Here is a 22898-nt window from a genome sequence, read left to right on the forward strand (position 1 = left end):
TTTTTTTCTGTAACAAAAATAATGAAATATTTTCAGAAGTTATGGCTCTATACCCTTTATCTTAATGACATATTACTAACAATTTCTGCTGGTACACTCGCAGGCAACTTCGGTCAAGTTGAAGTCAGCTTCAGACTCGTCAGGCAGATCGGATTCTACGTGTTGCAGGCCTACATTCCGAGTATCTTGCTCGTTGTGCTATCATGGCTAGCACTCTGGATGGAGATCACATCCGCCCCAGCCCGGGTTTCACTGGGAATCACCACTGTGCTTGCACTGGTAACGCAAGGGACATGGATACGCAGCCAGTTGCCAAAAATCGCTTACGTCACTGTGAGTAATAAATAAGCCCTTGGCTTGGTCAAAGTCATTGGCTTATTTATTTATATCTACCTTGAGTACATATAATGTCCAAGTTTTTGTAAAATTCGTTGTGTTTTATAGCATACATGGAGTTAGGGCGTGATAATCGTGAATATTGTTAACTTCAGAAGTGTATGGAAAAATGGACTTCTATCTGACTGAGAGCAAAATCCTTCCTGCGCCTGACGCCTGCAGATAACTATACAATACCTACATACATGTATGTCACACAGTAACACAATTATATTGATTCCATACATGATTAATCGCAGTGAATTTTTCTTCCGTGTCCCGGCGATGTATCCACTTATCGCAATGTCAACATTTAGACACGGTGAAACGTGGTATTCATCTTTCTTTGGTGATGGCTGAACAGCGGCAACGTCGCCGAAGCGTTCCAAATATTAAAGACACAGTCACGACACGTCCATATTGTATTTGCAGAAAAAAATGAAACATCTTATCTAAGTCATGCGTCGATGCTTCGAAATTCTTATCGGAATATGCCCCGCGGAACCGGTAGGAATTTCGCATCTACATTGATAACTGCGCTAATCTTCAAGCCAGGCTTTCTGATAATGATATATATGGGGACGTTTCGTCTAGGCGAAATTTCCTATAGCAGCCGACGCGGGCGCTCTGCACTGAGGCTCAGCACCGCAGCGCCGCCGGCGGAGGAAATCATCCCGGGGCTGGTCTAGATGCTGTCACACAGGGTGTCCGGAATGGTTTAATCTGTTTCGAGGCGAAGAAATCTCAATTAATTCTCAAGCTAATCAGTGAGTTATTCTTTTTTTCCACTACTATCACAGGCAATCGATATCTGGCTTGTTAGTTGTCAAGTGTTCGTCTTCGCTACACTGATAGAATTTGCGTTAGTCTACTACATGCATGCTTGGGAACAGGGCCAGTACTCACTACAACGAGCGAAGAGGGCCTCAAGAAGGGCCCTCAAGTCGATGAGGCAACCCGTGGTAAGTTATAGCTAAACAGTTTTTTTAACAAACTACACTTTCAATTGTGATAAAGCAATTTGAAGATCTTGACTTCCAGCCTCAATTGGTGAAGCAATTTGACGATCCTGACTTCAACTGTGTTCTTGTCAAGCCCTTCGCATTTCTTCCACGATTTATGATTGCTACCGCTACTGTGAGGACGTAGGTTTGTTCAACTTAACCCTTTGAGTGCTGTAATTTTTCACACTAAATTTTTAGTGCAACATTCTAATTTTTTTATGAATTTAATTGTATATTTTTTTGATAATTTTGAATCAAACGGACATCATGTTTCACTGACTAGAGTTTTCAATCAAAATTGACTGGGGTATATTTTTTAAAGATGACAAAAAATTGACTTTGGCGCTGAAAGGGTTAAACGTTAAGAAATTCCATCCTATGGTACAATATTCTGTCAACTGTATTCAGTTTTGACACTGACATTGTAGTGGTCACGGTGAAAAAGAAACATGTCATGGGAATATAGCTCTGTCATGAAGGACTGTTTACCGCGGCTAAACTGTGATCGTTGACCAGTGTGCATTTTCAACAGTAATGAAGTTACAGGCTGTGATGCCGGGACAACGCACTTGAACAACGTCAAAGAGCATCTCTCCTTCAGCGAATACTAGTGTGAGTTGTCACGGGAAGACAGACTACATTCTGCCTTGGTTTTCCTAAACACGTGCCATGGTATAGAGAAAATGTTATCTAACCCAATTGCAGGAGTTTACCGAAACTAACCTTGTCATATGGATTAGTCAGCTTTTAGAAATTTGAATTCTCAACAAAAAGTTTGCTTTTGCGGAAAGGTTAAGATTGCGTCTCCCAAACAAGGTTACAATTTTTCTAAGTTCATTTAAGCTTGAAGTTGTTTATGTCTTTGTTTCGATATTATTGTCAGCGCAAATATATGTCCACAAGAGCATATTTTAACTGCACCGTTACAGTGGCCCGTTAATAAGAGTCTACTTCATCGATTAATTTGCAAATTGAAATCCCGTGAAGAAGGGCGACTTCAACAAGCGACACCAACAACCTACGTAAATGTAAGGTATGCCTTGACAGGAGGCAAAATTTGCATTTTTCCACAATCTTGTAGTATATTATTAGCAAAGGCGAGGCTTAATAGATAAGGGATACCACAGACGTTTTCGCCATACGGCATTTCATTGATTGGGTGGTTGGTTAGTTTGGTGCCTATGATATCAGACGTCGTTTTCGTATCTTGAACGTTCAGTGTTTTACTATTGCCTGGGTTATACTACCTCGTATGTATAGATGAGTATTGAAGACGAGGATAATCTAAGAATCAAGTTGTACAGCTCTTGTTCATGTATACTCACAACGATAAGGTTATTGAAACAACAGACGTGAACGACTACAAATGAGCGTTTTCATTGTTCTGAACTGAGATTTAGACTTGAGTTCTCTGTGATCGTGTTCCAAGGATAGCGAATTATCACTAGCTGGACCATCTCGTTGAGTTATCCCCCGACACTATTGTGAACAGCTAAAAAAACTCGTTTCGTTGTTTCAAAGTGCAAAATGTATAAGTTACTCTTGATCTGTTACCGTTGATACTTCGGCAAATTCGTGAGAGGAATCAGCAAAAGATTAACAGTAACCCTGATATTCGCTGTTTCAAATTCGTATCAGTACAACACTCATACTTGAGGTATACTGGCAGTACTGGCAAATCAAAACTTTTCGAAAGTATTTTAGTTGTATTCTGTTGCATTTTTGAAACGCCATGGAAAACCAATTTTTAAAAAAAAATTGTAATAGAGCTAGCTGTGGTTAGAATTGGTAATTTGTCATTTTTTGAGATACACATGATTTGATGAGATTGTCATGAACGAGGCAACAAATATGATGCATATATTCGTTAGCATTTCTATCGAATGTAAGTCGTGTTCTAGCTGCAGGGTTTTCTGTCGACTGCGCAATGGCGCAAATTGCGCTTTTCGAACCACTTTCTGCCCTTTAAAAGTTACTGACAGTGCGAAAATCGCGCACAAAACACGGCAAGCAAATACGCCCATATGATGATGACCCAATAGTGTAGTGACCTGTGAATTTGATGTTGTTTCTGCCCCCTAAAATGTTAAGTCTCCCCCTGAATTTTGATGAAGGGGGCAGCAGTTGCCCCTTCAGTGAACATGCAGAGATAACACTGTATCTGACGATTCATCCCCTCTTTTCTCATCCAGGATGTCCCTCCATGGACTCGAAACGTAAACAGGGCGGAGGTGGCCACGAATGGACTGCCATTCCGCGAATCAAGACCACTCAACAACCGCCAGAGCAGCGTCGACGACGTCCAGTCCTCGGTCCGGTTCAACATTTCCCCGAGAAAGGATTTCATGGACCGTGCCATCATGATCGACCACGTGTGCCGTGTCTTCTTTCCGCTCTCTTTCATTGTGTTCAACATCGTCTATTGGTACAAGTTTCTGCTGGAACCTTACAAACACTAACGTACGTGAAGAGGCTAGCTGTCGTTTGTATGTTAAGTTGCTGATATTGTGTGAAACGTTTCACCGAGATGACAATATCGACCGATGTATAAATTTTCGACGGAGCTACGCTTAATCTCGGCATCGTAGGTCAACGGAGCGGATGGACGGCATTCCGTAGGCGTTATCCGCAACGCCAATCATTATGACAAGGGATGGACAAATTGGTGTTTCATAGACCGAGTACTTCAGATAGAACTTTTCAGATGAAAAAGATCTGAAGACGAATATAAAATCCTTTTGAACATCGACCGGAAGACGTGACACTGATGACGTCTGTAGAATCTGCATAACTTATAAACTGATAAAAATTAAATTTTGAGCAATTTTCTAAATCAGCCAGCGAGGACTGTTTTCATACAACGTTGATTCGAGTCGGTCACAAACTTCCGAGAACTGCAATGTACGTAACAGTGACAAACGGTATTCCTGGACGTGACAGTGTTCTCTTAAAGACATTAAAACTGTGAACATGTAGTTGTCGACATTATATCGGACAAACTTATTCTTTTTTAGAAAATCGTACGTCGTGCATTTCCATCGGTATACTCCGTGTGTATTCACAGCTTATCTTTCTTACTTTATGGGAGATGGCTTGTCAAATGCCAATAGAAATCGCTAGATTTTACTGTAAGTATTCTGTCGTCTGTATCGTTTATTTGTTAGGTTATCAGCTTAAAAAAAGCCTCCAAATTTTATTGCCTTATCTGTCTTCGGTTGGTTTTGGGAACAGTGTATTGATGAAAGCAAAAAAGGAAACCGTCCGTGCGTAGCGACGACTGGAAATGGTCTCCTTAAGGTAGTATGCGCCTCAAACGTGAAAGACTTACACTTTTGCTCAAACTTTCCTCAAGCAATATTTCAACCAATCTCTTTCAAAATCGTGAATAAAAATCGGGGGTCACCTTGCAAATTTGGGTACTAGAGAAACAAATTACCCAAGATTTACCGATATTCGAAATTCAAAATGGCCGCCACCCCTGTGTTAACTCTAAGGAGAAAGATATAATTTTCGATTTTCGAAAACTAAGGCGATGGAAGGTTTTCTTAGACTAAGAGCTTTAAATGGTGCCCCACAAGAAGTAGATCAGACAAGGATGGTAAAAGTTTGAGTGTCCGAATATCTGTCCCCGAGGTGTTCTCCATCTTAAAGTGTTGTAGTTGGCTAGTACTCCAGCCATTCATTTGCATTGATCTGCATTGGTAGTTTCATTTTACAAGAGTTGAAATTTAATTTAAATGTACAGCAAAAATGTTTTCTTACAAGCCACAATATAAATGACCCGCATCATCGTTTGATCCAGGGAGTTACGACACGAAACTTTAAATCTTCATAAAAAGACTGCAACAAAAATCTGCAGCCATAGTGATTTTAAAAATGAACATGGAGGGTCTACCAAAAATTTTGTAAATTTTTTAGGGGAAATTTAACATGCTGTTCAAAATCCGAAATGTCAAATTTTTGCAAAGAGAGAGAAATTGCATGTTGACACCTCAGCCCCCCTCCTCAAAAGTAATGGTTTATCCCTTATGCAAATACTCGAGTCAGGGCGAGGGAAAGTTTTACATTATACACACTGACGTAGAATTTGCCTCGGTCTTGTCAAACTCCCTTAATGATCAGAGGGATGGACTGCTGTGGTAAAGTCAATTTCGCAACGGTCAAAATCTACAGTGAAGTATACTGAAACAGAAAACGTGAGACAAAAAAATAACATAGTTGATGTAAACAGGCAAATTATGATGTGGCGACATACTCCCTGTAAAAGATATATTTTTGCTCTCTGTGTGTCACGGCGGAAAAATGAAGAAACCGCGCGCTTTAAACCCATGAGTGTTTTATCTGTATATCACGTGTTCGAATTGTCCAGGGACAGTAGATTATTTTTTCTGATCTGAACCATCTAAACTTGTGATTTATTTCCTAAATATAACAAGCAATTATTGACATATACGTGGAGTTGTGCGCCTCAGCGGAACGGATATCTGAACCTCAGTGTTGCTCAGAAAAATATATTGTAGACGTCACGGTTCTGTGTGAATGCTTTCCAGGTATTAATGCATCTCTTGCCAACATCAAGATCGTTGGTTTATGCTGTTATGTTTTCTACAATTTTACTATCAGTGAAAAGAAAATCACGAGAAGAATGCCTTGGGATTTGACATTATTTGTTTTTAACCAAGAGGCGTTATATCAGTTGAACACGCACATAGTCTTTCAAGACGTGCCACAGAAGTTATGAGCCAGGGGCCTGGTGTAATAACAAGTATTGCACACCCTTTACTTTAAAGGTATACTGTCACCTGTTCTAATTTTGCCACAGTTACCATGAAAAGAGAAAATCTAACCAATGACAGATTTTAAGCCGGTGGCCGCTTTTTGAAAACAGTGCCCTAACATAGGCATTTTGAATACCAAGGAACGCCCCTTTGACCATATATGGGCACGTTTAGATTACAGGTGACTTTATACCTTTAATACCTTGAATAGTCGATTCCTGTTCAGCATCAATTACAAAATGGCTATTTTTATGCTTCAGGTAGGTTATTACACATTTTGATGAATGTTAAACGACACCTCTGGACATTAAATCTTGATGTTAGTATTTCTGATACACTTAGCATTTGCTGACCAGATCTTACTCGTCATCTGTCGTGAAAACAATGTACTAGAATTTCTTCTTCTCGACATTCTAACCGATGGATTTGTCGAGGGAAAATGTTTGTATGTAGTTTTAACCACATAGTAAGCTTAGTTCTGATTTTAAGAGGAGACAGATGAATTTTTAAGAAAACAAACAAAAGTTAAAAATAAGTTTACGTCTCGGCCAATTTCGTGGAAACTTTCTCCACCACTTTCAATATACTATATAGGACCTAATATGGCCCCTATATCTCTAAAGGCACTAATCAAGAATTTGAGGTAAAGTGTGTAGGCGAGGGACGTACAGTTCGTAATTACCTAGAGAACTATTAGAGATGCATTCTGTACAGTGAACTTTCTAGAAACGTCGTGTATTGACCCACCATTGAATTTGGCAGATGTGTATATTTTGTTAACATTAAAGTATCATGCCATTAACTGCTTTGGTCTCTGTGAATCCTTCAGACGTCGGAAACTCCTCTGAATCGCGAAAGTCGTACCCTACATTTTTTACGCGGGATTTTAGTATTGATTAATTGTATAAACTAGTTATATAGTACGTTTTCTGTGGCATATTGAAGGACAAAAGGGCAAAGAACGTTTAGCATTGAATTTTTTTCTACACGAAGGCATCGGATTGTAATACTTGGCGGAAATAACCTACTTGTACATGTTACTGTGGTGCAAACGGTTCAGGAAAGAGCGCCACCTATACTACTTGGTGTTCTGCACCGTTTGTTTCTGTGGGGCTGGCCCCTGAAAGCGATTCACACACAGGCTGTTGTCCCATGTGAAGAAAACTTAGTCCGCTTGATAGTTTTAATGAAAATATTCGTCTTTCGATCAAAATTAACTTTTTGATTATCTGATGCATAGAGGCTATGTAGTTTGAAAACTGGTATTGCTGTGACAGTGAGAAATACACGAATGAGTGCAATTACCCCTATTACATGATCTTCATCAACTGTCACGTGATCAAGGCAAATAGCATTGTTGAAGTACAAGAAATATAGTCAATAATTACAGTTTAAAGCGTAATTATCCTTCTCAATACAACATGACAAGGAACTCCTCACATAAAGTAATATCATTTCCGCAACTGTCAATGTCATTTCCAAGTTCAATTTTAATATAATTCTTCGGTAAACGATATATGTTTTTGAAGTTTACAGTCACAGTTCTTCCATTTTTATTCTAATTATTGACTTCAAGTAAGTAAAACTATTTCATTTCGGCATTTTGCCAAAGACAGTAAACTATAAGGGACTAGAAAGTGTAATATTATAAATATTATAGATATAATCAGTGTTGCAGCCAGAAGTTTTAGATCGGAGACACTGTATACCAATGCCATTTATTTTTGGGGACATTTTGTACATTTTGGGGACAACAAGCAGTTGTCAATCAAATTTTGCATTAGTTTCACTGAACAAAATTCAAGCTACTAGGACCGCGTCGCTATGCTTGAATTTCAGGCAATTGAAGCAGTACGTGACCATATCTGCCGCAAATCAGAGCTCAGACTCTGGACTACAGTCAAGCAAATTATGATATCAAGTGCAGCGTTTTAATTACTCTTATCATATAGGTAGCTCCGAAAGTACGTTATGTACGCCTTACAATAATTATGCAAAACAAAGATAATCGTCAGTAACAGATATTACTTGTAGACTACACCCATCACAGTCGACTCACGAGTGCGCCCGAGGTGACCCGCAGTACGGGTTCCGTTTTTGGGACATTGTCGCAAGGGCACGTCCTGGCCGCAACAATTTCACTTTCTAGTCCCTTATAGTTTACATTTTTGGATTATATATATATATATATATATATATATATATATATATATATATATATATATATATATATATATATATATATATATATATATATATATATATATATATATATATATATATATATATATATATATACGTACGTACGTACATACACAAATACATACAGACATACATCATACACACACACACACACACAAACAAAAAACAAACCAGTCGTACATAAAGTGGCAGCCGACAAAAATGCAAAAGAGAAGGGAACACGAAGAAATATTGAAGGATGGCTTTAACGGAGTGAAAAATCGGACGAACGGACCGAGCGACAGACAGTAGATACAGGCAGGCACAGACTTAAAGATAGACTACCGGTATAGACACGGAAAGCTGAAAAAATGGCCGACACGTACCATCGTTTATAGAATATAAGCTTACGTAATCCATAAATATAGGCAGTTATCGTACAAGTGAAGGTAATCATTTATGATTTCAGGCTAGGTTACCTAACTGGGCTGGGCAGTTGAACGCCACCAACGGCAATATACCGACTTCCTTTCTCGCAGCTTGTAATTATCGGACTCGGCACTTACAAAGGGTACAATGACTGTCAATGGCTTTAGCACGTGCAGGTATTTTTGATACCATACATAGACTTTTCCAAGCAGATATGTACAGAAAATTTTCGAAAAGAAAGGAACAAGGAACAAACAAAAGTTCTATTAAGTTGACGATAGGCTAGGAAAGTTGTAATTCATTCGAACGCTTCAGTCACACTGTAAAAGGCTTAACGTAATACTTGCTGCTGAATTTTGGAATGGGGCAGAGAGGAAGAGGAAAAAATAGTGGTACAGACAGAGGTAGCCAGACAGAGATATACACAGGTGTGTAGATACACAGACAGATCGATGTAGCGGGATTTGAAAAACAGACATGAGAGAAAATGCCGAGAGAGTTTGACCGGTTGACCTCGCTGTTAATTTTATGCAGGAAATTACAATAACAATGCTTGGTCGAATGACGCAGTGCCTTGAGGGTGGGATCACCAGTGGTATATGGGGAGGAGTACCTTCCGATGGTGATAAGTGGTGCAGATTACCGTCGCCTAGGTGACTGGCGTATACGCGTGCCAAAAGACACCTATGGTTGATTTCCTGTTGACCAGTCGGATGGCAGAGTTGCAAATACCTGGACTGAACCATTTGGTTTTTTGTGGGTGTCGGTGGTACTTTGACAATATAAGTAAAAATGCACATATATTGAGTTTATTGTCTTGTTTATGAGCGGCCAGTATTTCCAACAGCATAAATTATGTGCATTTGCCTTGAAGGAATAAATAATTTCGAATAAAACATCGCGAATGTAACTACATTCCTTAAGCTCGACGTACACTTAAGTGCCCCAAAGAACCATGAAATCGCCCGACTTTCGATTGAAGAGATGAGTTTTGCCAAACCGCGTATACAGAAAAAGTGGCAGATGACTTTATCTTTAGAATCATAGACAGTATAGCGAGATGTAAAAAATGTGAAACAGGCTCCCCACCTAACTATCCTAAATGTTTTTGTGTCGAGTTTGTGTTTGATTCGTTTCGAAAATGTTATCCTACATTCTTATCCGATTGTTTGTGTTAATGAAATGTTTGTTTCGCTTTGGATATTTGTAGAGAAGTTTGGATTAGTGTGTACGGTAATGTTTTGTTTGTGTGGGGAAAGCTTATGGCGAGACGCAGCCGGACCTATGTTGTTACAAAAGTTGATAGAGTCGCCCTTTGACGCTTGCGTTTCGAAACCCGAGTGTGGTTTCTCATCAGTCGCAGTGTAGATTCTTTCCTTAGTTTGTGTTTGTGAAAATTTATTTTAATGCATTTTAGTGGTCTTGCTTTCCGATTAGCGAGGCAAGTATATTAATTTGGTCACGTTGTGAGTCCGTTTGGTGGTTCGGTTTGTTTGTTCTATATTTCTTTACTTCGGTAAATTTTGTTTTGACTGGTGTGTCTTTTAGATTTTTGCGGAGGTTGTGAATTTTTAGGCAATAAGTACCACTGCGGGGTACGGATTTTATGTTTATTGGATCAAGATACTTACAAGTATCCTGGTTGATGTGCTTGTTCTCGTATATTTTAATTAATAGTTCATTTACTTTGTTTACTGTTGTTCTGGCTTGTTGTGTATAATACTGAGTGTTACGTAATTGCCTTTCGCATTCGAGTACGTAATCGTTTGTGTTGACAATAACGAAAAACCGACCCTTGTCGAAGGGTTATTTTCCCAAATTTGTCCAATGTTTGCAAGCTGGTTTATCGCGATTCTTTTGGCACGCGACATGTTTTGTTTCCTTGTTTGAAAGGGTATCTCTAGAAGTGCGAGTTTAGAAGCTTCAGATAGCTTTCAAGTTTTTGTTTTTTTTGTTCGTGGAGTCCAATTTGACTTTTCTTTGAATTGGTGTTGTTGCGATTGTTTGTGTCTCACGATGTAGCGTAGTCACATTATACGACTTTATTTGTTGAAATCCTGAGGTGGTTTATTCTGTTTGGTTTTGTTGGTGTCCGAATGAATTTTAAGGCTTTTGCCTAGCACTATTTCGGAGTTTCATAGTTTGAGCGATGATAGGTTGTTGTTGAATTTCATGTTGTTGTCGGCTTTTCTTTGGAAATAGCTGATTTATTTCCACGGCCATGTTTTCTGTTACGTTACTGTGATTGTTTATTTGTATTTAATGTTGTGTTTCAGTTGTTTGTTATGTGTACGATTTTTGTTATTTCTTTTAAGTGTTTGTGTGTTCTATGTCATCTTATCGTATTTTTTGGTAGTTCCCTTTTGGAGTATTTGGTGGCCCTGAAAAGGGCCGCTGGTATGGGTTTTTGTTAGCGCTTGGCGCGTTTGTTTTGGCGATAAGCCTAGCTTTTTATGCTTCTTTTCGCCGATTCGATGTGCTTGGTGAGTAGGTGTTGCCGCCTTCTTGTCACTGTGTGTGCTTACATGGACAGTCTGCATAGCCCTTGAATGTGGTCTCGATTTTGATCAAACTTACAATTAGGAGTATATATCAAAACTGATAAATGATTTATGTGATTACTGTAGCTATAGATAGGCTACATTCAGGACGGGCAGCGACGGGCAGTAATTAGTAGGAAAACAGGTGGTTTTCACCGTGGGCAGAACTCGGTGCAATGATACTGAACATTAATAGTAAGCCTGTCACCTTGAAGGTAATGCTGTAGGTGAAACAAGGACACACGATGGTACAAACAACACCACAAGTGAAACGTACACACAGAAATACACGCGTTCCTACGTTGTGCCCACCCGGGCCACGCGATTAAAATATGACTGATACTGCTGGATAGTGTTAATTGGGTCGGTAAACAGTCAATTAATAGTTTAATTGACTACCTGGGTGATTGGCATGTCGTGTCCAACGACGCATATGCAAAGCAGCCAAAAGACAAAAGCCCCCAAAGTTATTGACAGCTGGCCAGGGGTCACCATGAATACGTAATGAAGCTTCACTACGCAGAAACTGCGTAGTCAAGCCCTTCTTAACCGGTCAAACTCTCTCGGCATTTTCCGGCATGGAGGCGGGGAGATCACGGAAACGGGAGAGCCGCCATGAAGGCTAGCACATATACACCTCTTAGTCATCCGCCGAATACATAGACGAAGGGAACATACACATACATATGAAGTTCCAGACAGTGATATCAAGTTATTTGATGACGCACTGGCAGCTTTGAAGGGACAAATGACAAATGGAAAGAGACAAAAATAGAGATGACGGCGACAGAGACTTTGATATTTTTTCAATTGTTTGTAAATTTTGCTCTGATTTCTGCTGGTACCACGAGTTAAGATGCAATGTTGCGCCATTATTACCGCGCGAGAGTGTTCCATGAAATTGCCGTCATAATTGCCTCAATAAATCTGAGTCACATCCGGTGAACAAGATGATCGACAGATCACTATTCAATAAACGCATTCTAGTCGGAACAAAAGCCCCCGCCCCCAACCCCCCTCTTTTTTCATCTATGAATACACATGGTGGGTTTGATAACCATGTATAGTCTGGGAGATTGACGTGCGATTGAGAGCAACGTGCATTTATGTACCAATATTTCATAGCACAGCAATCACATCCGAGGCATTGAAAGGAATAATTGAGAGCGTGTGGTGACCTTGAAAGCAACAAGAAAAAAACAGCCACCTGAAACCATAGACCCGTAAAAAACTAGTGTCTATATATGCTTAAACCAAGGCATGCTCATCCACGGCACAAAACGGAGTAGAGACCTCGTTGACATCACTGAAGTATTGCCCTTGTGCACAGGGTACCGACTCTTGCTCTACAGGTCTAATGCCTGTAGCGGAAAATATTAGGTTAATTTATGCAAAGTGTATTAAACGGCATTGTTCAAGTATGCAAATTTGGTGATATTGCATCATTATATGTATAGTGAATATTTATAAGTCGTGTACCGCGCACTGATGTACGAGACGTAATGAGCTCTGCAGACATAAATTAATGCTTGGGAAACAAAGACAGTTCCAGCAAAATTGAAATGACCTGCGCACTTTCAGGGGACGATGGCAATCACTCATGCAACAAGTGATAAAATACACAACCAATTATGAATGAATATAATGAGATGACAGTTATCGGAGTGAGACTTGAAGCCGTGCCATTATACATGAACGCCACTATGCCATCTTTCGTCAGTGTCAAGAATGAACTAAAACAGAGTAATCGTATGCAAATAACGATCTATTGCTGACACGCCCGTGCCATGAAGTGCTGAGAGATTCCGTTTTACAAAGCTACCATGGCTCATAGACGACGACATGTGATTTGAATAATATGGAACCTTTTGTCCCCACTGAGATATGTACATTCATCACGCATTTGAAAGCAGACGATTAATCTTATCGTCTGCTTTCAAATGGTTGATGTGCTTTTTTCAGGTCGCCATACCAGAAGCTGGATCATTTCATAACGTCTTGCTGGACTATTTCTTGACGTCTTACGATTAAGACACATCCTTGTCACTACTGAGTTTTTTTAGAAAGACGCAGTTTCCTGAAAATAAAATCAAACTGCACCATGGGATTGGTAAGAGACGCGTCACGTGACCCCTGACCTGCGTGTGCAACGATTAGACGGGAAGTGGGAGGGAAAAAAAATTGTTGACCGTTGCGATATCTGGTTTATTAGTGCCTGGCAGTTTCAACGGCTCGCACATTGTGGATTAATTACGATAACCTTCATCGCCATACATTGGACTTGAACAAGACTGTAACGAGGCGATCGGAACTCACTCGTAACCGTGCCATTTTCCCCGTCAACCTGGAATATGGAATTAATTTTCACAGTGATGTGTATCTGCTGCGCCGCATTGTTTGCTGTCGGGTGAGTTGTCACTTTCACACACAAACACGATTGCCGTCGTGACGTTTACGTTAAACAAACTTGTGGGACCATGCTGCTAGCAGCGCCAACAACTCGAGAGTGCTGCGTACGACCTATCACAGCAATGTTAACAGTCAACAGATAAAAAAAAATGTCAGGTATCCCGACATTGGCATTTCCACTCTTCAACAGATGAAGTGAAGTGCAGGTGTACGCTGAAAAAAAGGTTCCAATTACTACTACTACTTATAGGTTGACTACGGCGTTATGCGCGTTGTTGCCACAGTGAAGCAAGCACGATGTTTTAAATATGTTTTACATTTGCATTAATCTATTCAGATATAAGTGACATCGCTGATCATGTACAACGTAAGCATATTTAAGCCTTTTGGGAAAAAAACTGCATTTTTTTTCATAAATTTGACGTATCATAAGGCATATGGCCATGTGTATGCTGCACTCTCGATGTTTGAACGTTCAGGCTTCGTGTGTCTAGTGGGTGTAACAGGTTCCGAATCATGTATAGAAAATTTTAAACGGGGTTTTGGCTTTTTTTTTAAAGTCTTCAACGTTGCACATTAATTGAACTGCTATAAATTACTTGAAGATATTATTCTCATGGAGCTCAGTATTATTGTTATAATTAGGCTACGTCGCACGCTATTAATCATAATTCATTAGGCCTACCGTACACTGTCGTATCTGAATCTACAATTTAATGTTGGATGTCGTAGAGGGACTACTATTAAAGAGGCGAAAACGAATTCAGAATCCGAAGGCTGTTGATGCGCCCTTGATCACGATGAGCAATGATCGAATGAAATTACATATCTAAAGAGATGCAAAATTTGCGGGCCGTAATTTCCCTGCCATCGCTCGATTGTCGTCATCAAGACGTCGCTGCGGCCGACAACATTAATTTAATGTAAAAACCAATACTGGGTGCACTTAACCGTGGCATTGACTTTGACACAGCTCGCTTACTCGCCGCTCAACAAAAGGGCAAAAAGCATTGTCTGAGCAGCAATAAAAATGGCAATTATTTGTGTGCGTGATGATCCCGTGAATGCGTGAAAGCAAAAATTATCTAGTGCATATGATGTAGCTGCGGCGTTTTCTCAAGAAATACATGAAAGAAAAGAGAAAGAAAAAGAAAAGCTGGAACTGTCTTAAGATTGCCAGATGCATGAAATAAAAAAAACAACAACATATTATTAGACACCTGCGTCTGTACCCTTTGTAGTTTCGTCGTACAGTACGTTTGGTATACAGTACCCGGAGTACAGTAACTTTGGATGATATTGGATGCTATTTGATGATATTGGATGCTGTATGTCAACACAGGGAAAACGAGACGTTTCATTATATTTTTTTTCCAAAAAAATATGCACCTAATGATCACAAAGTCAAGCAGTTAATGATGGTCTGTCCATATTGTCGAACAGAAAATATGAATATTAACATGATTACTCATATAGTACAGGGATTTATGTCCTCATACATCGTACGGTTCGGTGTTGTTCTCGGGTTGAACGCTACTCGTCTCGGTCAATACCTCCGCTGTACGATGTACTCGGACATACGTAAATCCCGGCATTTTGTGAATAAACTTATCTTAATACATTGTCCTTGTAAACATTTATGTTATTGTTGATATTGTCGAGCTCTAACTTCACATTTTGCGTTCACAGCAAATAGTTTAGGAGAATTGTTTACCTGTAACATTTTTTAAACATCGATTAACCGCTTTTTTCTCCAGACGAAATATTGTTGTTTTTTTTCCAAGCATTTCCGCGATACCCCGCCCATTCCTAGGGCTCCACTCTGTTAAATTTTAGCATTGATTGTGTCCGACTTGCGATGGCGTTATGCCATCCGTTCCATATTGCTTTTCCAGGATCCTTTCCATAGCTTCCGTGTCTGTGTCTAATTGAATACTTAAGCCGAGTTGCTCAATACCACTGAAGGTAATATCAATTAAGATGCTCGATTTCCCTTTTCCTTGGATTTGACATACAAAACCTGATGACGCCTTGGCTGGCGAAATCATGAATATGTATATAAGCTTTAGTAACATGGATGAAGAAAGAAAGAAGAAAGAAATGTACACGTTTGGAGAGAGATGGTCACATACAACACCGAAATGAACAAGTTGAAACATGGACAACAATAACCAAAATAAAGAAAAAATCTTGATAATTAAAAATTATCACAATATCAACGCACAAACACACATGCTTCGCCATTACGCCGCACGCTTTGAACACTCAAGCTAATCGATACCAAGTTTAAATCATAGACAGTAGGGGGGTGGGGGGTTGGGGGTTGCCAGATGCTTACAGTGGATTTCAAAATAGCTTGGAATTACAACATGCTCGGGTGACAAGAAAAACGTTCCCGGTGATAGAAAATGACGGCATCTGCATTCCATTACGAACGTTATACTTCGCTAAAGTTTGCAACAATTTAACCCAATACAACGTTCACCGTGCCTCAGTCAACATCGTCACTGTCGCCGCGCTCCCATTGAAAAACTCACCCGTACACTGACTGCTTGAACATTCTGATAATTGCCTTTTACACATTTCCCGGCGATAAAACTGCACAGAAAACTAACGACGGGTTTTTTCTCGGTACAGTGTGTACTGGTCGATACAACCATTTGTGACGTGTTCTTTGAGTGAGAACAGTGATATCGGGTTAAATTGTTCCAAAATCTATCGAAGAACAACGTTTGCAATGAATGAAATTGACGTTATTTTCTATCGCCAAAAACGTTTTTCTAATCACCCTAGCACGTTGTAATTCCAAGCTATTTTGAAATAAAAAATTAATTAATGTAAATTAATCGATGGAGCTACGCATAAAGTGCTCATTTTAGGTATTAACTTTGTGTATACGCAAGGGATTACGAATACAATGATGGCAGTATTGGTTTTAACAGAGTCCGTCAGCAACTTCAAAAACCGATCAGCTCAAGACAATTCGCATGTTTCGGGATCAGAATCTCGGGGTCAGACCAAGAATTAGAGTTCGTAACTTGTCAACCGCGTCGACATCACTGTGACTATGTTTGTTTGCTAGTGTGGGTAAAATGATCAATTTTTTTAAAGCCCAAAACAACTTTTATTAGCCACACCCAACAAATTAATTTCACATTCAAATTGCACAAAACCTATTTTCAGTAACGTTTGTACTTTATTATCAGCGTGTTGGTCTAGGGCAGCTATACATAGACTTTCATTCCACGACAGTTTCACTGCTGGGCACATTTTCTGCCTGTTTTATAGCTACAGATAATCTGAACCAGCAGCAGCGTATAACTCTAGGTCCTTTGTGAAAGTTGTCTGTCCTTCAATTAACAAAAATATGTATTAAACAAAAATTGGTCTCAACTCCGTTCAGATCAGTTATCTATATTTCATACATGTTGGTGAATGAATTGACCCTTCTCTTTATTCAATAGACAGGGACAAACAAACTTCTGTTTATTTTTAACTTTTATTATGACACAAACAACGAAGAGAGTTCTTTGAACAAAACTTGCACAACATATATATATAAACATATTCCCTCAACTATATATGTAATACTAACGTTTAGATTATTTCGCATCACTACAAACATAGTCGGTCTGGCAATAAAGTAAACTTCGTTTTGGTATCATAAGCTGTTGTAGTGTTACGGTAGTAGATTTATTGCTGTTTATAAAATGCGAAGACGTTGATCCGTGAGAACATCATACATCTGTTTTAACACACCTGCACAGGCTCATAAAAATGATATATATCATATTACATCATACCAGTATATTGATGGGCAGGAGCAAATGCTGCGATCTGACGGACGATACGTCAGCGCTATATCCGCAATATACAATGTAGCACGGTTGGAACGGGACGGGCACGAGTTCTCAGCTAGAGGAAAATTCCATTTTTGACGTTTCACGCCAAAATTGCAATGATACAATAGCATTTAACTGCCTCAGGAACAGCTATATCACGAGATATTGACCAGTTCGCTTCATTAATGCACTAGCTATCGCTCGTGCACATATGCTGTGAACTGGTCGAAATCTCGTGATATACCGTCGCTTGGTGTGGTTTATTGCCTGAAAATGAAAGTAAATATATCAGTGTTAGTATGGCGTACTTTTACAAACAGGAAAATGTTCAATTGACAATTTCAGATGGTCATGTCAAGACATTGAAAATAATTACTCCAGGAAATCATAGATGTCACAAAGTATTTGTGCTAGTTTGATATAGGGAGGAGGTTGTGTCAGAGCAACACTGCTATGGAGTCAGGAAAATATGACCATTTTTCTTTTAAATCCCCCTAAATGGCCGTCCTAATAAACGGCTTATGAACCCTTACCTCTAAAGTTGACATATTACATGTACGTTCCTCCGTATCATCTTAAACTACTGCTGCTCTTTCTCTTTTCGATCGCTTGTTTCACATGTCTCTCGAATGCACTTTACATTTTTTCCATTGAACACCCTTCTATAAAAAGTGCTTTGGAATATACTGGTCAATTTAGTGCAAAAATAACCTTAAAGGTTTGTTGGTTGTTGTAATTCGTGCACACACTATGCATATTTATTGCACTCCAAGACATCCGTCCAATATGCAAAGGGCGTTACAAGTTAAAGCACAATACATGTAATTTGAAAGTATCATATCTAAAAAAGAATTCATAACAATGTCAATATCAAGCTGTGCACACAGTTTAGTGCCCGTGATTGAGAGTTCCTCTTAAACTCTGGTCACCACCATGATGGTTTGTCCCAAATCCATTGTTTTCAGTGTTGATTGTGGACCTCTTTACATGAAATTGGGGATGAACATGTCAACCCAATATTGAGCAGGGATATACGCTGCACGCATAGCAGCTTCTTGCTTTAGGAGGTGACAGTTAAAAGTTATGATGAAAGAGCGAATTCCAAACAAGCCCCTATAAAATATTTATGGGAGAACGTATTCGTGTGTTTTCCACTGTGACAGTACCGTGTCCTAACTTGCCCCACTGAAAATACAGGCTTTGAAGTTTGTGATTTCACATTAATTTTAGAATATATTATCGCCGAAATAAAAAATAATGGATAAATGAGCGTAGCCGAATAACTGGACGCAATTACGATTTGTTTTCCCACACTATAAAGTTTACAATATCATTACAGTCCTAAGGCACTTATCTTAAATACTGAAAAATATAGTGATAAAAACAACACATATTAAGCAAAATAACCTTTAAATAGAAAATAATCCAATAATAAAATACGTTGGTTTTCTCCCTGGCGTCGTTTTTAATGACATTTTTGACGAGACTATTACGGTGAGTGCGTACACCAACCGTGATATCACAGACAGTATGGTAGCTTGACTTACAGATCGATTTCTAGAAAGCGGGTGGTACAAAATTTGAAAGATAGCCAGATAAATGCCAACCAGAGAATGTGAATCGAAGACAATTGTCTAGGTAGGCTGTCAGTGACAAGATGCACGTATGGCGTCATTTGCTTTGTATTCCCTTGATCGTCGTTCCATTGTGTGTTTGCCTGGTAACGAAGAAGATCGTTAGAATATTAGCTACTTTGGTTAATGAACTGGGATCGTCAGGCAAATCTCAAGTGTCACGTTTGGCACACGATGATGACAGGGGATGTCCCTAAGGAGTGGACAACCGGATCTATCTGATGTCGAAACAATTACTAAATATTGGCACCCAAGACGTTCATTTGTTCAAGGCTTAATAATTACTATGGTTTCATTTTATTTAATTATGCTTGTCAAAACCTAACGCTCAAATTATGAGCAATAACTATTATTACAAAGAGTACTTTGGCATAGGGCACCTGACCAATACCCTCAATGCAAACGGTTGGTTTTCAGTGTAATAATGCACTCCTCTGACGTGTTTCCCTTGCAATGATGAAAGTGATGTAGTAAGCTTATCATGATAAAAACATTTCCGATTTCCCCTGTATACTGTAAAATAAGTTTATATGGTTTTCTTTTCCGTTATTTAAAATTATTTTAGTTGTATATGTGTTAATTTTCAATTTGTGTGGGTAGTTCCTTCTTAAATTCGGTTTTTATTCCTTTGTTGTATAATGCTCTCCTGAATTATTATTTCTTACTTTTCTATCTATGATTGTTTCTGTTCAAAGAAAAATGTCACAAGCATTGGCTCCGTTGCTTGTTCACAGTAAGAAAAAACAATAGTATATGAGTTTTTTCCAGGTGCTTTGTCGGCGATCTTTTCTTCAGATAAGGCGCTCTCCCGCTTCATGTTAAAAAAGGGCCGTTACCAAAGGCTTGGTGCTGAAGACCGAATCTGTGAATTTTATGAATTATGTTTACCAGAAACTGAAAAAACATTTAAAATATTTCATTGCAAAGCTTCTTTTCACCAAAAGAAACTGCTATTTTCAGTGTTTGTACTGCGTTCAGATTTTGTACTATACGTTAGTCTCTCTCTCTCTCTCTCTCTCTCTCTCTCTCTCTCTCTCTCTCTCTCTCTCTCTCTCTCTCTCTCTCTCTCTCTCTCTCTCTCTCTCTCTCCCTCCCGTAATTGCAAATGTCACTATAATGAATAAATCATACCATGCTATACTTAAGATAGTCTAATTAATTATCAGTTGTTCGTGTAGGATATTATTAACTGTCAAAATGGACAAGGTGTGTGATATTCCCATCAGAGAATAACATTAAAGCTCCCGCTGTTTCCGAGTCTTCGATCATTGCCAGGACACGGTGGCTCAAAAGAAACAAAGAAATTGAATTATGACTGAATTAGCAAAGGCGCGGGCAGCGCAAACCTTAGCATTTATGGCGAGCTTGTAAGTGGTAAAAGGAAATTGGTATGTTTATTATTCATGACAGATGATACACGTCATGTTCATTGAAGAAATTACAAATTCAAAGTGACGCAGCTTTCTTAAAAGGATTTACTCGGTACATTACAGAATATATATATATATATATATATAATATATATATATATATATATATATATCTTATATATATATAGATATATTATAATAATATATATGATATGTGTGTTTACTTTGTATAATATATGTCTGTCTGTCTGTCAATCCGCCGGTCTGTCTGTCTGTCTGTCTGTCTGTCTGTCTGTCTGTATGTATGTACTGTATGTATGTATGTTATGTATGTATGTATGTATGTATGTATGTATGTATGTATGTATGTATGTATGTATGTATGTATGTATGTATGTATGTATGTATGTATGTATGTATGTATGTATGTACGGAAGTATAAACTTTCATTTGAATGGCATGCTTGCGGAGACACCCCGTGAAGTCCGGAAGGCAAATTAATACTCACACCAACCTTTAATTTCTACCTGAAATTTTCTGGGTGCGTTTTGTTGATAATCGCTATTTTGGTCCTCTTATCATGCAAAATCGTTCAATGTCTGTGTTCTGTTAACGAATAGAGGATGTTCAAAACTATCGACAAAAGCATCAGACAGAATCGTTAAATTGGAGCCTATTGCGTACGTGATGGCTTCACAAGTGCGTAGACTGTCTTGAAGGCGATACGCGCAGCTAAAGAAGAACATTAGGAAGTACGTCTGCTTGACCAGCTACAATGCAGAGCAGTTCGGTCCTTCTATATTGAGAGTCAAAGTGCTCCTGATCTGTGTTTAAATCTATGCAGTTTCACTGAATTTCGGAATGTTCGAAAATCCCTTTTAGAAAATGTGCACTTGCATTAGAAAAAGCAGCTTTATCAAAAACATTTGCACTTGTCGACCTCTGTACCTAACAGGTTGCCCTTAAAGGCGGGGCCCCCCTTTAAAAGGGCGCGAAGCTGTGGCGGCGTTCATTGTGTAAATGGACATCAAACAGGCAACACGCGGGCACACGCTCCAGAAAATGCCACTTTTTAGTTTTCGCCGGCCGCAAAAAAAACGCAGATAGACTGCAAAGCGGTCAGCGCAAAGTTGCTGCCGATCGAACTCTGTGGTTAAATTCAAATTCTAAAAGAAACTGGAAGACGATTTTTTAGGAAATTCGAGCGTTGGTGGTGGGGAATCAATGACCGTTGGCAATTTGAACCGACCGTCAATCAAACGCTTGTATAAACTCTGTTTGCAGGATTAACAAAAGGCGCCAAAAGGTTGAGATCGGTTTGTGTAATTAATGTTATAGAAATCAAACATCGTACTGGCCAAGTGTTTGACTGGGAGGAGAACTCCATTAATGCGAGAACCTGGGATTGAAAATTGCGGCTTTAACAAACAATTAGCCATCTGTAAACAACGATACGGTATACACTTTGATTAGCCAACATGTTGTTCACACGAGCTCTTCCGTAATATTAACATTAATCGTCGTCAAATTTAGCCTATACCCTATTATGGTTACGACTTACGGCCTTCGTCCCCACTCCGTCTAGCCTCGAGGTCCACGTTTAGCGCCGTAGCATAAAAAAACAGCTCATTTGAAAATGAATGGTCTCCAGGAGAGACGGTGATGTCACTGACGTCCCTGTTAAAGTCAATCAGTCAAAATGTTCCTCTCATGATTAGCCAATGATTTGGTGTTGCTCATAAACTAGCTCATAAACTGAACGTTCTCTGGCTAGTTTATGAGCAACACCCATTTAATCGTTGGTCAATCATGAAAGGGACAGTTCGACAGCCATATTTTTTTTGTAAAAATCTAAAAATATCATATTCCCCCAAGAGTTAACACTGGGATGGATTACATGTTGATTTTGAATTTCAAGTGTCGTGAAATATACGTAATCTGTTTGTTTTGTACGAAATTTTGCATCGGTGATCCCTGACTTTTGTTCTTGATTTCGAAAGAGAATTGTTTAAGACCCATCAAGAACAGTTTGAGCTAAAGTTTGCCTTTCAAATTCGAGGCACGTATTGCCCTCAGGCAACATAATTGTTCACGTTTTGGATGTCTATCGTCGGTTCGCTGGGTTTTGATCTAACGTATAAGTCACAGTACTGGTAATTCACTCCCTCATTTTTTTGTTTCCTGCAGTAGTGCGCTAATTTTGTTATACCTGCAAAATTATCAATATCAGGCCTGGTAATTTTTCATCGCCTTCGTCAACGTCGCTTGCTGTCCGTATTTAACGTAGACAGCGGAGAATAAGGGTGTGGTGCAGAAATCCTAAAGCCATTTTTGTC

The 22898-nt window shown here is 39.1% G+C and overlaps 2 protein-coding genes across 4 annotated transcripts in view; both read left to right on the forward strand.

Annotated features, from left to right (window-relative positions):
- LOC139115858 (glycine receptor subunit alpha-2-like) overlaps nt 1–6957 on the forward strand; it is a 145843-nt gene extending 138886 nt beyond the window's left edge. For all 3 annotated transcript variants that reach the window (XM_070678261.1, XM_070678260.1, XM_070678259.1), the window contains exons 8-10: nt 104–333; nt 1176–1337; nt 3572–6957. In XM_070678261.1, coding sequence (XP_070534362.1) covers nt 104–333; nt 1176–1337; nt 3572–3838 — 659 coding nt within the window. In that variant the 3' untranslated portion in view covers nt 3839–6957. The remainder of the gene's footprint in view (nt 1–103; nt 334–1175; nt 1338–3571) is intronic.
- Nucleotides 6958–13450: 6493 nt separating this feature from the next.
- Nucleotides 13451–22898, forward strand: part of LOC139115859 (glycine receptor subunit alpha-2-like) — a 49218-nt gene continuing 39770 nt past the window's right edge. The window contains exon 1 of the mRNA XM_070678262.1: nt 13451–13714. Coding sequence (XP_070534363.1) covers nt 13659–13714 — 56 coding nt within the window. The 5' untranslated portion in view covers nt 13451–13658. The remainder of the gene's footprint in view (nt 13715–22898) is intronic.

This window comes from Ptychodera flava, chromosome 17 (assembly GCF_041260155.1).
Source record: "Ptychodera flava strain L36383 chromosome 17, AS_Pfla_20210202, whole genome shotgun sequence".
NCBI lineage: Eukaryota > Metazoa > Hemichordata > Enteropneusta > Ptychoderidae > Ptychodera > Ptychodera flava.